Source organism: Coptis chinensis, chromosome 9 (assembly GCF_015680905.1).
Source record: "Coptis chinensis isolate HL-2020 chromosome 9, ASM1568090v1, whole genome shotgun sequence".
Classification (NCBI taxonomy): domain Eukaryota; kingdom Viridiplantae; phylum Streptophyta; class Magnoliopsida; order Ranunculales; family Ranunculaceae; genus Coptis; species Coptis chinensis.
Genome location: NC_141464.1, coordinates 83,087,748 through 83,103,798, shown reverse-complemented (window position 1 = coordinate 83,103,798; position 16,051 = coordinate 83,087,748). Strand labels below are relative to the sequence as shown.

General features: G+C 34.4%; 1 protein-coding gene and 1 long non-coding RNA gene across 2 annotated transcripts; both read left to right on the top strand.

Moving 5' to 3' along the window:
• The first annotated feature begins 726 nt into the window (after positions 1 to 726).
• On the top strand, positions 727 to 1,681 carry LOC147478821 (uncharacterized). The gene is made up of 3 exons (XR_015207456.1): positions 727 to 800; positions 1,001 to 1,080; positions 1,417 to 1,681. It is a non-coding gene; the product is annotated as an uncharacterized LOC147478821 (long non-coding RNA).
• Positions 1,682 to 14,249: 12,568 nt separating this feature from the next.
• Positions 14,250 to 15,739, top strand: LOC147478820 (F-box protein CPR1-like). The gene has a single exon (XM_086583597.1). The coding sequence runs from the start codon at positions 14,356 to 14,358 to the stop codon at positions 15,637 to 15,639; it is 1,284 nt and encodes a 427-aa protein (XP_086439723.1). The 5' UTR covers positions 14,250 to 14,355; the 3' UTR covers positions 15,640 to 15,739.
• Positions 15,740 to 16,051: the final 312 nt, after the last annotated feature.

The window sequence follows — 16,051 nt, the reverse complement described above, 5'->3', positions numbered from 1 at the left end:
ACCTCAGATAATAATTAATGAAAAATCGAAAACTAGATGCAAATGCATTGAACTAAACTCAAAAATAATTAACAAAAAATCAAAAACCGAATGCAAATGCATTGAACTAACCTCATAGAATAATTGGTGGGAAATCAGAAACTAAATGCAAATGCATTGAAATAATCTCAAAAAATAATTAACGGGAAATCAGAAACCGGATATAATTGCATCGAACTAACCTCAAAGCATAAATAATCAGAAACTAGATGCAGATGTATTGAACTAACCTTAAAGAGTTATTAACGGGAAATCGGAAACTGGATCATAATGCAATGAACTAATCTCAAAGACTAAAAAACGAAACATTGAAAAATGGATGAAATTGCACTGAACTAACCTAAATGAATAATTAACGGAAAATTATAAATTTGATGTAACTTCATTGAACTAATCTCAAAAAATAATTAACGGAAAATCGGAAACTTGATGCAAATGCATTGAACTAACCTCAAAGAACAATTAACATAAAATCAGAAATTGGATGAAACTGCATTGAACTAACCTCAAAGAATAATTAACAGAAAACCAAAAACTGGATGCAACTGCATTAAACTAAAATCAGAGATTAACTAACGGGAAATCAAAAATTGGATGCAAATGCAGGCTCATGCATTTTGAGACCTAGGTGTCTATCCCGCGGGACTGTGATATATGACTTGGGTAATTTAATTTCATCTAATTTATAGGCATGGTCTCGGTGCAGCCAACCCATAACTTGCAGCACATTCAATAACGACGGTTCAATATTTGTGTAAACGGTATGTCTACCTTTAAGTATAACTTCTGCGAATTTGCAGGCCATTTTTTTGTAAAATTTGTATGGAGAGCTAACATTTGCTATAACATCTGTAAGGGAGTATATTAGTCTTGTTCTTGTGACATTTTTACTGTTGTCTAGTGATATCAAGATAATTGTTCTAGCTCTTACACTAACTCCATTAGATCTTTGTTGTGATAGGTTGGTTATGACTGGAGCAGGGTGCAGAAAATCATAATCCATCAGCAACAAAGAATTATATTTACCTCCACTTACCACAGGTAACAACACTTAAGTTGTTAACTTGAATATAAGTTTATTGTATCATATTATTTTTGCGTCCAACGTTCTTAGGTTCTGGTTAGACTAGAAAATTTCATTAGATCTGGATAGGTGCTAAAAATATGCATTGGCATGTTCATGCCCAGAGCCCCAAAGTACCTGGAATCTTTTTGAGACTAAGATTACAGAAGTCTGATAAAAATGTTTGAGCTATCTCGAACTATGATTAGTGGTAGTTTCCTTAATGTTCTTTTATCATGTGGGGTTCAACTGCTTGAATGTAATTTTAATCTGAGTAAAGAATTTCTCTCTGACATTTTTTTTCTGGTTGGCAGGAAAGTGAAGTCAAAAGGTAGAAAGTGAAAATCTACTTGGTTTTTGTCAGGGTTTGGCCTGGGAAGTTAAAAAGTGTTAGAAGACTCCGTTTTGTTTTTTGTAAAGAGTTTGACATCTTTGTAAACTTGGGCATTAGAGCAGTATGGAGAGACGGTATAATAATTTCATCGAATCATTGTTGTTACACGTCCTTTCTACTTGAGCTAGATACTAAATATAGCTATTTTGTAATAATTGTGATGTTGGCATGAAAAAGAATGTGATATTGAGATCTTTTTATTAAAATCCCAATATATATATATATATATATTTTAAAAAAAATACTAATTTCCGACGGACCTAAACTATCACCGGTATACCCGAAGGTTACAAATAGCAGGTAGACCCGATGGTCACAGACAGCAGGTATATCCGACGGTCTAAAACTGTTGGAATGTTCGTCAGCAAAGGTTATCAACGCCGATGACCTATTCTGACTAATTTTAACCGTAGGAAGCCTATGTTGACCGAGTATTTTCCGACGGTCTTGCGTCAGTTTTCGTCAGTCGGGTAATACCTATGGCGACTGTTATAGTCAGTCGGGTAAAGTCGTTTCTTTTGTAGTGCCAATTCATGATTAATTAAAAATATCAAATATACGAACCAATAACAAACACCACACTTCATAATTCACTAAAGCAATTTAACACTTCATACAACACAAAACCCAAATTCACAAATAATCATCAGGCGACTAAGTTGGAGTTTGACTTTGTACAATAACATATAATTTTAGAATCAAATATGAGAAGAGGAATGAATTTGATGAACTTACCAAAATATTCAGGCTTGAGATAGATGTTCACGTTGTTTGGCTTAATTTCTTCAAACTCAATTCACCTGAACCCCCAGTACACAAACAAGAAAGGAAAAACAACAATTGAAGTAAAATTGAAATAAAGACAACATAACTAAGACTAAAATGGAACTAAAATTCAAAAATTTTAACAAAAGACAGAATTTTTAACAAAAAATTCAAAAGACATAATTTTTATTTGTTAAAAATAAAGATGGAAATGAAAACATGGTGTTTTTTTTATGAAGGAGAAGATGAGTACGTACATTATAATCTGTTTTTCGCTTTTCTTCGCAACCTTTTCTCCGATGGCTTTTGACGATTGGGTTTATCCGATAAAAAATTTTGGCTTTGTTTTGAGATGAAGAGGGAATGAATTGATGGGTCGGTGGAGATAAATGTGGTGGTGGGGTGATTGGAGTTGGTTACATATGGTTTTGGATTAGAAAGAAAACAATTTTGATTAGGTGGTGGTCGGTGATTGGAGGGTCTGGATTAAAGAGAAAACGGTGGTGGCTATTTTCCTTTTTAGTTCTTAATTCGGAAAGAGGAAAAATGAGTAAAAAAAGAAGGGCGCGAGCTAAAAATTGGGATTTTCATTTTGAGTGGGCTTAAATTGTCCCCCTCTGGCAATAGAAGATAGCAATTGGCCCAAAACGCAATCAATTATGTAGCGCAATTGTAAGTTGGCCCAGCGGAAAATTTTCATAGCACTGGATAAGCAAACGCTATCCCAATAAAAGCATAGCGTTTTTTTTATAAATGCTATTAAATAAATGCTATCTTATTGCATTTTTGTAGTAGTGAATAACTGGTTGTTGTATCCTGGAGGTTGACATGGTCTATCTGCATAAAGATGAACAGACACGAAACAACCTTAAAGAGAGCGTACCGATCCGTGCCTCAGCCATCTTGTATTCATAGTTTGTTCTTGTTGCAGAAATTATATTCCAATAATTTAAAGGTTGTTTAACAATGAATACGAAGAATATTTGGTTTAATGCAAATCATAATTTGGAGTCTGAAAGGGGTGCAACGCGAGTCTTTTATCAGACGAGAATCTGTTCGTGTGGAGTGCAACCATATTTGGTCCAGACGAAACACCCTGGGAAGGTGGCGTGTTCGGATTAAGATTGAATTTTGGAGATAATTATCCCGAAAAACCGCCTCGTGTTCGATTTACTTCGGAAATTTTTCATCCCAATGTTTGTCGTGATGGCACACTTTGCATGGACGTCATTCAAGATGTGTGACGTCAATTCAGTCACTTCTGATGGATCCAAATCCAGCTAGTCCTGCGAACTCTGAGGCTGCTCAGATGTATCAACAAGATAGCTCAAGGATTGGCATATCTGCAGGGGCGGCTCAAGGCTATTCGGGGCCCTAAGTGAAGTTCAAATAGGGGGCCTTCTACAATTAATACCATTAAAAATTGTTTACAACTTATTGCTTTATTTACGTTATTTCATCATATGAGTGCAAACCCTCATCCTGTATCCGGGCTTGGGACCGGCAATGTATTATCAAAATACTTTGGCGGATTTAAAAGTTTTTTTTTTTTTTTTTTTTTTTTTTTTTTTTTACATTTCACAAACTTTAATTAAATTTCATTTTTCTTACTTTTTGAGCTGCAAAATCACTAATTAAATCTTTGTATTCAAGTTCTTCTAGAAAATCTCTTTCTATAGATAATGTAGCTAATCCACTCAATCTTTCTTATGACATGGTTGATCTTAAGTAAAATTTAATTAACTTTAGTTTTGAAAAACTCCTTTCTGCTGAAGCAACGGTTACATGTACTGTCAACAATATTCTATAAGCTATATAAGCATTTGGAAAAGATTGTATTCTTTTTAGATAGTTCAATATTTTAATTGCGGATTCATTTTTGGTATCTAAAATTTCTCTTAGTAGTCTTAATTCTAAAAACAAATCTGTACCATCAATATCACAACTCTCTCCATGTTTTAGAAAACTTTCAAGATTAAGACAATGTTCTTTTAACCTATCATCATCTATTGATTTCAATTTTTTCACGTCAAATAAAAATCCAAACGTTTCTTCAAAACTTTTCAACTGTTCAAATCTATTATTAAAAGATGATATCGCTTGATCAATTATATATAAGAAAAAATTAGTTCTAAATTACTCTTCAAGTGTTTGAGTTACTTCATTGTCAATATTCTCATCAAATTGTCTCTTTCTCCGAATTACACGTTTTTCACGAAATACCGGTTCTATATCCATTTGACGTGCAATATCCACGGATGCTATTTTAGCCTTTTCAAATCCTTCTTCTCTGTACTTTTAAAAAATGTGATTAGACCTTTTATTTGATTTATAGCTATGTCAATGGGCATATCCTTAGATTGTAAATCCTTACTAACCAAATTCACAATAGCTAATATATCATACCAAATAACCATTCCAAACAAAAACTCATAATTTTCTAAATCATGCAATGCTAGACTTTCAGCTTCACTCTTTGTTTTTGGATCCTCGCTAATTTTTGCTAGCTCAAGTAGAGCATCCCTAATTTCTGGCGCTTGAGTAATCAATGCTTTAACACTTTCAACTTGACTTTCCCAACGTGTTGGTGACAAAGTCTTCACCGTATATTTAGTTAAATACTTACATAAAACATCCCATCGTTTTGTAGAGGAAGAAAACAAACAATAAATACGTTGCAAAATTCCAAAAAATGATATTGCCTTTGAACAAGAATTCGCCATATCATATAATACTAAGTTAAGACTATGACATCCACATGGAGAGTAAAATACTGTAGGATTTATATCTAACAATCTTTTTTGGACGCCTTGATTTTTACCTTTCATATTTGATCCATTATTATACCCTTGACCTCTTATGTCGTTAAAATCTAATTTATATTCTTCTAAAACAAGTAATTGCTCATTAAAAATTAATTTACCCGACGTGTCTTCTTCTTTTATAAAGTCTAGAAAATACTCTTCGATTCTTATGAGACTTGAGGAAACATCTACACAACGTAATATGACAGTCATTTGTTCTTGGTGACTAATATCAGGAGTGCAATCAAGTATAACAGAATAATATTTTGCTTCCTTAATTTTCAGAATAATTTTATTTTTTATTTCAGATGCCAACAATTGTATCAATTCATTTTGTATATTGTGACTAAGATAATGAACCTTTAATTTATCATGTTTGATACATCGGAGATGTTCTTGCATAATTGGGTCAAACTCTGCAATCATTTCAATTAAGCTAAAAAACAGACCATTATTAGCTTCATAAATTTTCTCATTCTTTCCACGAAATGCCATATTGTTTTTAGAAATTGTCTTAACAACAACAATAATTCTTAGTAGTACATTACTCCAATGTTCTTTTTCCCTATCAATTTGCTCTTGGATATGCTTATCAATTGTTGTTTTGCTGTTTAATCTTTCGCTTAACTCATCCCAAAGTGTCAAATTATTAATGTGACCAGTAGAAAGTTCATGTTTTTTAAGTTTGGTACCAATATTTTGCCAATCATTAGTCCCTTCACCATTTAATTGAAATTGGGTGCAACTTGAGTTAAATAACTTGCAACAGAAACAAAATACCTTATTGCAATATTTTGAATATACTAACCAATTTCTATCAAATTTCTCTCCATTTGGCGCTACTTGGGTGTAAAATTTAGCTGAAAATTTTCTTTTTGTCTTCATATCAATAGGAAATTCTACGTCATTAACTCTAATTGGACCCTTCTTAACTAACAGATCTCTTAGTTTTGTATCAATTTTACCCCATCGTCCAGGGTCATAAATATCTTGAACTAAATAGTTGGATTGTTCATTGAGGTTCTCATCAATACTAGCAAGCAAATCTTCTGTTGAGCTATCATTTCTTTCATTTGTTTGATTTTCTTCAGTGTTATCTTGAACAGAAACACTAGGAGCAAAATTTACATTGGGATCAATATCAATGTGTTCTATATTTTCATTATTATCCACTTCTATTGGTTGGTCAGGTTGTTCATTTACTAAATTATCACTTGAACTAACCGATTCACTTTGTTTATAGTTTTTTATAAATTTAAAAATAGCTCCTCTTTGAGATTCAATCACCTCATCTACTTTTCTCTTTTCTTGACGCTTTTTATTACCGGATTTATACTTTGTCAAAACAGTAAAATAATATGCAAGCAGCAAGCAATAAGTCCTCACATAGTCACATAACATACCAAAATAAAAAATAAAATGGAAACAATCACCGTGAGATGAAGCTTAATTGATATGTAATACCTCGTATAATTTTATACTATATTCTAAGTATTCACTGTTTGTATGACACTAAATAAAGTATGTATGAGCTTATTTACTGGTTTGGGCTATTTTAAATTTGGCCCATGAGTTAGGGTGGACTTAAGTTTGCATAGTTGCTAAACATGAGAAGTGGTTTGACTTGGTATTTGAAAACTAGTTAAGAGTGTTGTGCGCGGGATAGTTTGTGAGAGAGAAAAGGGGTTAGTTACAAAGGATAAAAGAAACAAAGAAGAATACTTTGGACTCTATTCATTATTCTTTCAAAACAAATAAGCAAAGACTGGTGGGTGAAAAGAGGAAATTAGTGTGCTGATTCATTTCTAAGGGGAAGAGTAATATTGTTTTAGTTCATCTTTTATTCCAGGCAAGTGATATCTATAACCCTCTTTTGTTTCTAGAATAGGATCGATTATTGAGAATGGGTAGTATGATCAATATTGTATAACATTATTGTTCTAATAAATGGGTATCACATGTTTTAATTCTACTGAATACTATTGTAGAATTTATGTCATGCTATATATGAGAATCTTGTTCCTTTCAGTGATTTCCCATGTCAGATAAATAAGTGGTGTATTACTTGTTTATTGTTGATAAACTATCCTTGTTCTATATGACAGTGCATATATTGTATTAACCCATATTATACCTTATACTCTTGGTAGTAGACTAGAATTGGGGATGACACTACTCAGTTTACCATGTGCGGCTATTGTGCAATACATGTGTATTATATACACGAACGTATTGTTGTTGCAAGCTTATTTGGTTATGAGTTGATTTCTCCCTTAGTCTTACTGTCAATACTATGTACACAACTTTCAGATGCAAGGTATTTATTTAGTACGTTGGTATATCCTTCATTAATGTTAGATAATCCTACTTATATGTGTATGCGTCTTTATTTGGTGTTATGTATACATTTGAGATGATCTCCTATATTTTATACAATGGAAGTTTGTAGACTTCACTTGTTGGGTGCGTAGCTCACTCCTTGTTTTATATATTTTTTAGGTGAACGCTGACTTAATACGGAGTGACGAGTAGCGTATTAGTTAGCTGGTTCTTAGAATCTTAATTCTTTCAAGTTGTAATAAGTGGAGGACTCATTAAGTCTTAAACCTTATTTATTCAGTTATTGGTTGTAAACAACATTTAATTTCCTCCAATCGTAGATCTATTTGACCTAATGAAGCTAAGGATTTTGATTCTACCTTTGTAAATGCAAGTGTCATGTTGATTTGACTGTTCTGCATTTGCTCCAAGAAATCCGGATGGTCAGACCGGCCGGCTGATAGCTATATGGATTTTGGGGTGTTACATGATAGCCGAAGTCGCGTTCGAAGTATAGGGTAAAAAAGTAGACAATCCACGAGACCACGACAACCACTTTGGAGCAACTAGTCCAATTATACATGTTAAAATCACTATCCACTATCCAAAAAAGAAAAGAATGAGTTTGAGTGGAATTAAATTATAATTTAGAAGATAACAATTTAACAATTAAAGTAAAAAAAGACCAACCTTTTCTTTTCTTTTATCTTTCTTGAAAATAGAGAGAAGAAGAAGAATATAGAGAGTCAGAGAGAATGAGGGATTATAAAACCAAAGAAGGCAAAAAGAAGATGATAGAGGTAAGAGTGTATTGTTGGTTTTATAAAGAGGTGAAGAAGAACGTTGATTAGTTATGGAGGCGTGTATTTTTTTGCTTGAGATTTGAAGGCGTGGGAAACGGTGGAGAAGTTGAAGGCGAGAGAAACTAAGGGTCTGTTGTTTCTCTGTATACCATTTTTTTTTCTTTAGTTTCCAATATAAAAATGTTTTTTTTTCCTCTTACCGTGATAGTGGAGTGGATAGTGGACTGGACTGGACCGCAGGAATATATTGGGGGACCCCTTGAGTTGTGGGGCCCTAATCCGTTGCTTATTTTGCTACAAGGATGAGCCGGCCCTGCATATCTGCATGAAGAATTAGAAGTCCATGTTATATATCGTGATTTTAAATCTTCAAACAAGCTATTGGCAGTGTTCTAAAAAATGCTAGGTGGTAGTCGGGCGGTGGGAGAGCGCCTAGGCCTTCTAGGCAGTGCCTAGACGGGCTAGGCGCTAGGCGGTTTTTTTTCCTAATATATATAGTAATACACACATATACTACAAGAAATGAAGAAAATCATTTACCATAATTCAAAATATAAATACAAACAAAGATACTTATTACAAAAATGCGTAATAGTTGAGGAATATTGACTTCATATAAAAACATACTCTTTGTTATAGTGGCATATAATTTACATTAGAATTAGGTCTTTAAAACTCATTCAAATCTTAAGCCTACCACACAGACCTTTATTTTTTGACATTTAATCATTCAAAAAAAAAAAAAAAAAAACTGGACCGCCTAGAGGCCGCCTAGCCTGCCTAATCGGTTTGCCTAGTCCCGCCTAGCCGGTCCACTGATTTTTTAAACGACTAGGGCCTAGGCGAGTCGGTTGGGCACCGCCTAGAGACCGCCTAGACCGATTTTTAGAACAGTGGCTATTGGACGAAGACTTCAAACCGAAGCTATCAGATTTTGGGCTTGCTAGGGAGGTCCAACAAAGAAGGAAAAATAGTTTAAAATTTGGAATTGGAGATTATCGAAAAAGGAAAAATAGTTTGAAATTCGAAATAGTAGGACAATTCTGACGAAAATGGCTATAACCTTTTGCTCGATGATCGGATTCACAATCCACTTCCTGCGTTAGAAAGCTAACTTAGAGATGTTTCCAACAGTATATGGCTTGAAGACTAATTCATCCAGAGCTGATTCAGTTTTACAGTTCTTTATGGGCCAATTTTCAGCCAAATAGCGAAACGTGGTAATCCGATTTTTCAATCGGATAGGTATCATATTCCTTACCAAATCTATGCAATTCTTTGTTTTATATTGTGAGATGAATTAAAATATAGAATTACATGCTAGGGTTTTTAATTTAAGGAAATTTAAAACCTAAGTCTATATGTTCTAGTTATTTATCTAGTCAATATGTTGTGGCACTGGGTGTTGGTTAACATGCATTGAAAGTTTTTTCATTGACTAGATATAATTGTTTGAGATTAATTTTTCTTTTGTACATATATGATCACCAAGTTTGGTGTCTTTGTTGGTAAGGGATATGCATGTAAGGAGATATTGAAGTTTGTTGATCCCACATCAAGTAGTAATAGAGCTACACTTCTATTGATATAGAACCCCACACCTTAGATGAGGTCCAACTAAGGATTGGGCCAAGTGATGGCTAAGGTTGGGGACAGTATCAGTCTTGGGTGAGACATCTGTGACAATACCATGGATGGTCCATAGGCTTGGCCCTGGTCATGCCTGACTAGTGAGACAAAGTTAATGGTTCGATTAGACCAGTTTCGGTCCAAGGTGGAGATTGTTAGTTGTATAAACCGAATTGGATATTGTTGATCTTAATAATCTTATACGTCTACTTACATGATTTCTTGTTCTGTTAATGTTAGCATAGTAGATTATGTCATATTAATAGGAAATATGTTAAGAACATGAGCATACTTGATTTAATTCCTAATTTGAATGATGATGATTTTGTACACGGTGAATCTTACACTAAGGCCAAAATCATAAAAAAGCCTCACAAGTCAGTTGAAAGGAGTACAAATCTGCTAGACTTGGTATACACTGATATTTGTGAGCTTGAAGGTGTTCTGACTAGAGGTGGTAAAAGATATTTTATTACCTTCATTGATGATTGCTCGAAATTTACATATGTTTATTTGCTGAAGAATAAAAGGGATATCTTTGACGCTTTTAAAGTTTATGTCATTGATGTTCAAAATCAGCATGATAGAAACATTAAAGTAATTCAAAGTGATTAAGGTACTGAATATGGTTCTGCTGATTTTAATCTTTTTCTTGCAATCACATGATATTATTCCTGAGATGACAACTCTTTATTCACCTAAAATGTTTGGAGTAGATGAATGTAAGAACAGAACACTTAAGGGATTAATTGTTGCTATGTTGCTTAGTTCTTGAGCACCCTCAAATTTGTGGGTGAAGCTGTTTTGAATGTATGTTATACATGTGTTGGATAGAATTGCTAATTCTAATACAAATGTTACACTTTATGAGCTATGGAAGAACAGAAAGCCTAATTTGAGTTACTCCAGAACATGGGCATATTTGGCTTTTGTAAGGAAGCATGATCCCAAAATCTTAAAGCTTGAAAGTAAGGCTTTTGAGTGTGTGTTTTTAGGCAATGCTATGGAGAGCAATGCCTACGTTTTTCTAGATATTAAGAGTAAATGTTTTTCTTGATCATCTTATGCTGAGTTTCTTGAAGATAGATTTCCATATTTATCTAGAAATGGTGGGGGTGCTAGTGGGGGTATTATCCTCCAAGGCCCCTAATATTGATGTTTTTGACACTAACATATCTAGATTGCATGATAGGATCATGGACACAGAAGATGAACCTAGAGGATATAAAAGATCTTAGGGTCACTAAGGTCTTGGGACCCGACTTTGTCACTGTACTTTGGAAGGAGATCCCTCCTCTATTGAAGAAGCTCTCGCATCTTTTGATTTCGAGTTTTGGAGAGAAGCCATTCAAGTGAGATTGATTTTCTCATGGAAAACAAAACTTGGAAACTTGTTACTTTGCCTATTGGTTGTAAAACTATAGGAGTCAAATAGGTTTTAAAAAGGAAGTTTAAAACAGATGGTTCAGTGGACAAGTTTAAAGCAAGCCTTGTTATCAAGGGCATTAGACAAAGAGAAAACTTTGGTTTCTTTGACACATATTCACCTGTTACACGAATAACATCCATTAGATTATTATTTTATGTTGCTGCTGTTCATAATCTTGTTATTCATTAGATGGATGTTAAAACAGCCTTTCTAAACAGGGATTTCGAAGATGAGATTTACATGGATCAGCCAATAGATTACGTGGAACCAGGTAATGGTAAAAAGGTATGCAGATTGCTTAAGTCACTTTTATGGGTTGAAACAGACACCTAAACAGTGGCATGAGAAGTTTGATAACTTTATAATTACTAGTGGGTTCAAGATAAATGAAAGTGACAAGTGCATTTATTATAAGTACTCTGATGGGATATGTGTTATCATTTGCTTATATGTTGATGATCTAATAATCTTTGGTTCTAATTTATATGTTATGAAAGAGACCAAGAACCTATTATCTTCTAATTTTGATATGAAGGACTTAGGCGAGGCTGATGTAATGTTGGGAATCAAAATTACAAGATCATCTGATGGCATATGGTTGGATCAGTCACACTACATTGAAAAAATGTTGAAAAAGTATAACTACTTCGATTGCGCGATTGTGAGTACTCCTTTTGATCTTTGTGAATCAGAAGGAATATGCAAGTATCATTGGTCGTTTGAGATATGCTACAGATTGTATAAGACCTGACATTGCCTATGCAGTAGGTGTTATTTGCAGGTATACTAGCAGGCAATAGATTTAGATTGGAATATCCTTTCAGAAGACTCCGAGATCACGAGTGGCTATGTGTTTAGCATTGGTGGAGGTGTTGTATCTTGGAAGTCCAAGAAACAGACGATAATAGCACAGTTTGCTATGGAGTCTGAGATTATTGCTTTGGCTAGTACGAGTGAAGAAGCTAGTTGAATACAAGGTCTTCTTACTCATATACTAGTATGAGATAGACAATATTAGTTACAATGACACTTTGTTGATAGCATTACAGCTATAACTGGGAGAGTCCATATTATTTTGATTTTGTGAGATCTGAAGATAACTTTGTAGATTCACATACCAAAGCCAGAGATATAATGTAGACTCTAGCCAGAGATATAATGTAGACTGCTTTACTAGCATGGGACTGAAGCCAATTGAAAGATGAATATCTATGATGGTAACCCAACCTAGGGACTGGAGATCCCAAGAACTAGGTTCAAAGGGAAGAACATAGAATATTGGTTGTGAGACATGCATTGTTACTTATCTGTCCCGTAGTTGGATAGTAAAATGTATGAGATCCTGAAGCGATAATAAAGGTCGAGGTTTATGGGAAAAACTCTTAATGAAGTTCTATGGTCCCTATGGGCGGAGTGCATAGCTACAGGAGCACTCTTGATAGACTCACCTAATGAATGTGAAATTACAGGCCGTTTTCTATGAGAATGAGGGCTGATTCTCTAGATCATTCACGAATCCAGGAAGAGAGCACAGGGCCTTTAATGTGCAGAACATGAAAGGAGAACACTGGATGTGTTATGCGTGATTTTAACTTATTATATACTCAAGACCTAAGTTTAAGACTTAGTCACTTATGGCTCTTATACTTTGAGTAATTTTCACTACGTAAAGGTTTAAGTCTTGGACACCTTCATCTATGCATAACATGTTGAAACTGATATTGATTGCCCTTAAATATATTTTATATTTTGTTTTTATGAAAAATAAGTGGGGGATTGTTGTGTTATTTTGAATAAAACAAAAGATAAACTTGGGCTTGGGCTTAGGCTTTTTGATCCATTATCTTCTTTTTGGTAAACCTGTTTCCTGATAGGGTTGGAAACAGAATTGGATATGGATTGGGAAACATAAACGTAGTAGACTAGTAGACTCCAATCCCTATAGGGAAACTGAAACAATTCCCTAAAAAAGCGGATCTACTAGTGCTCCACATTTCTTGTCTCCATATATACTCCTCTACCAGCAACCTATACAGTATCTGGAAAACTACTTTTAAAAACTACGTTTTTGGACAATCATAAGATCAGTCTCGTTGTTTTCCTTTTTCTTCTTTGATTTGTGTGCAGTAAACAGAAAAGAATAATAACTGGCTGTTTTATCCTGGAGATTGACGTGGTCTGTCTGCATAAAAAGGAACAGACGCGAAACAACCTTAAAGAGAGCGTACCGATCCGTGCCTTAGCCATCTTGTATTCATAGTTTGTTCTTGTTGTAGAAATTATATTCCAGTAAGTATTTTAGTCCAGACTTCCCAAACATCAACAAGTCATTGTACATAGTAGTATACTTATACTATACAGCCTCTCTATAATATTCAATGCTTATCGACTAATTAACCAATTAGTGAAAGAGTTTCACTGTCACATAACAAAATAATATATCGAGATAAAGGTTATGATCACCTTGACACAATTCGTTTGAAGGAAGGAAGGAAGATTATCCCATTAGTCCATGAACAAAACACCATTAAGTAGAAAAGAGTAGAGAACTACTTTTGTAATGCGGAACAAAATTTGAAGAATAATCCAGAAAGAAGGATAATCCTCGGGCAAAGGTGAGCTAGTGTCTAGATTGATCTTATGCCCTTACGAATTATGTGGTCGGTTTTGTTGGAACTTTGCGGTATATCAAATTGAAATTTGCTCTCTCATTTGTGCCGATTGCCGAAACTGCGCTCAAAACTCAAAAGTCACTAAAACTAGTAAAAACTGTGATAAAAATCGACCAACATGCTCTGTTCAAACAATCTCATTCTGTCTTTCCAAACAACCATGACACGTACGGTTGGGTAGGTTTTTAATAGATTTGTTTTGCATTCCTAACCAATCTATTAGGAACTTCTAATTATTGGTTCTGGTTTTTTAGGATATATCGGTCCATTATAGAACATTTCTATATAGAATGCAGATGCCAAAGATTTCTCTACCGACTATACGAACAGATACGTGTCCTTAAATTTAAGAATACCTCTCCTTAACGAATTATTAAATTATAAAAAGAGAGCCCGTAGTTTGCGTCCAATTCACCAATACCAGTGCGAAAGTATCACATGACGTTCCTCAAATTAGCACTACTGTTTGGTTTTTATGAATTATGGAGGCATATCACGAGCGGAGGAAGAACAAGAAGAGCAGCAATAAGAAGCTGCGAGGTCGTCACAATGGACTCTACATTACCAGAAGATGTCATGATCGAGATCCTTGCAAGGTTACCTGTTAAGTCATTGTTGCGATGTAAGTGTCTATGCAAATATGTGCTTCAGTTAATAAATAGCCCCAATTTTATTAAATTGCATCTTGATCAGGCAAACAAAAATAACCAAAGGCTCCTATTTTCAAAAAACGATGGTAGCTTTAGTTCGTTATTGTGTGATAATGAAACATGTAGTAGTATCGTGAAAAGGTACGAACTTGTACTTCCGCGCTGCAAACTCATTGTAGCCGGCTCGTGCAATGGGTTGATTTGTTTATCGGACGAAAAGACGTTTATGGTGATATGCAATCCTGCTACCAACGAATATATTGAAGTTCCATTTAATTTAGATGAAATTGAAAAGATAACTGGATGGTTTAATCTAAGCTTTGGTCATGATCCTCATACCGACAATTACAAAGTTGTAAGAATTGATATGTACTTCAGCTCTGCTAGCATTGGTGATCCTGGTCATTGCAATGTTTATGTGTATACACTAGGCACCAAACAATGGAGAAGAATTCAAACACCGCCTTATCGCCTTGCTTATGGGCGTACGCCATATCTGAATGGATCTCTTCATTGGGTTGAATTGGGTAACATATCCAGATGGGATCACAGGCGGCAATTCACAAATTGCAAGTCCATTATCTCCTTTGATTTGAAGAGCGAAAAATTCCAGGAAGTACCTTGGTTTACATTTCCTGATTCTAAGCTACGACGACGTCGAAGTGTTGGGGTGCTACAAGGATGTCTCTCTACATATGTTTCTTATCCTGATAAAGGTTTGACTGAAATTTGGTTGATGAAACAATATGGTGTGGAACAGTCCTGGACAAAATTATTCTCCATTAATTTTCCATTCTTGCCTAGTCATCGTTTTGTACCACTAGTTGTTCGAAGGAAGGGTGAAATTCTACTAAAACGTCAATACCGTGGTGGATTACCTTGGCGAGTGTGTGGGAGAAATAATACGTATGCATATGACCCAATAAATAATAAGGTCCATGAATATGATCTAGGCAATATTGACTTGATTGATATTCATGCATATGTGGAAAGTCTTGTTTCGATTGTTTCGTACTCTGGTGGAAAAACAAAGGACGAAAACAACAAGCAACAACGAAATGGGGTAAGCTGATGAAGTGTTGTTCTAATCTTATTAATGTTTTTTTAACGTAGTTGTACGTGGTACTTGCCTTTAATTTGTTCATTTCTTGGTAGGATGAACCAACATTGAAAAATTGATCCTTTATTCATACAAAAATGTCTCTGTATTAATGTTTTTACTATATATTGGAATTTACTTTGTTGGCTTTTAGCGTGATTTTTTGTCCAAATCAGGCATCAATATTCAAATCCCCCGTGCCTTTATGGCACTATCATATGTTATGACTATGTAATATCACTTGAATTACTTTTCATGGCCATGTCTACGAAATGTTTCCTGATGAAATGTTTGTTTATCCATTAATGTTGTTAATATTTCTTATGTTTTGAAAAGTAGGAACTGTGAGAATATTTGTATCAATACAAAGAACTAGAGTAGAAAC

Excerpts from the sequence above, each read along its gene's own strand:
- LOC147478820 (XM_086583597.1), top strand. The coding sequence starts at position 14,356 with ATGACGTTCCTCAAATTAGCACTACTGTTTGGTTTTTATGAATTATGG.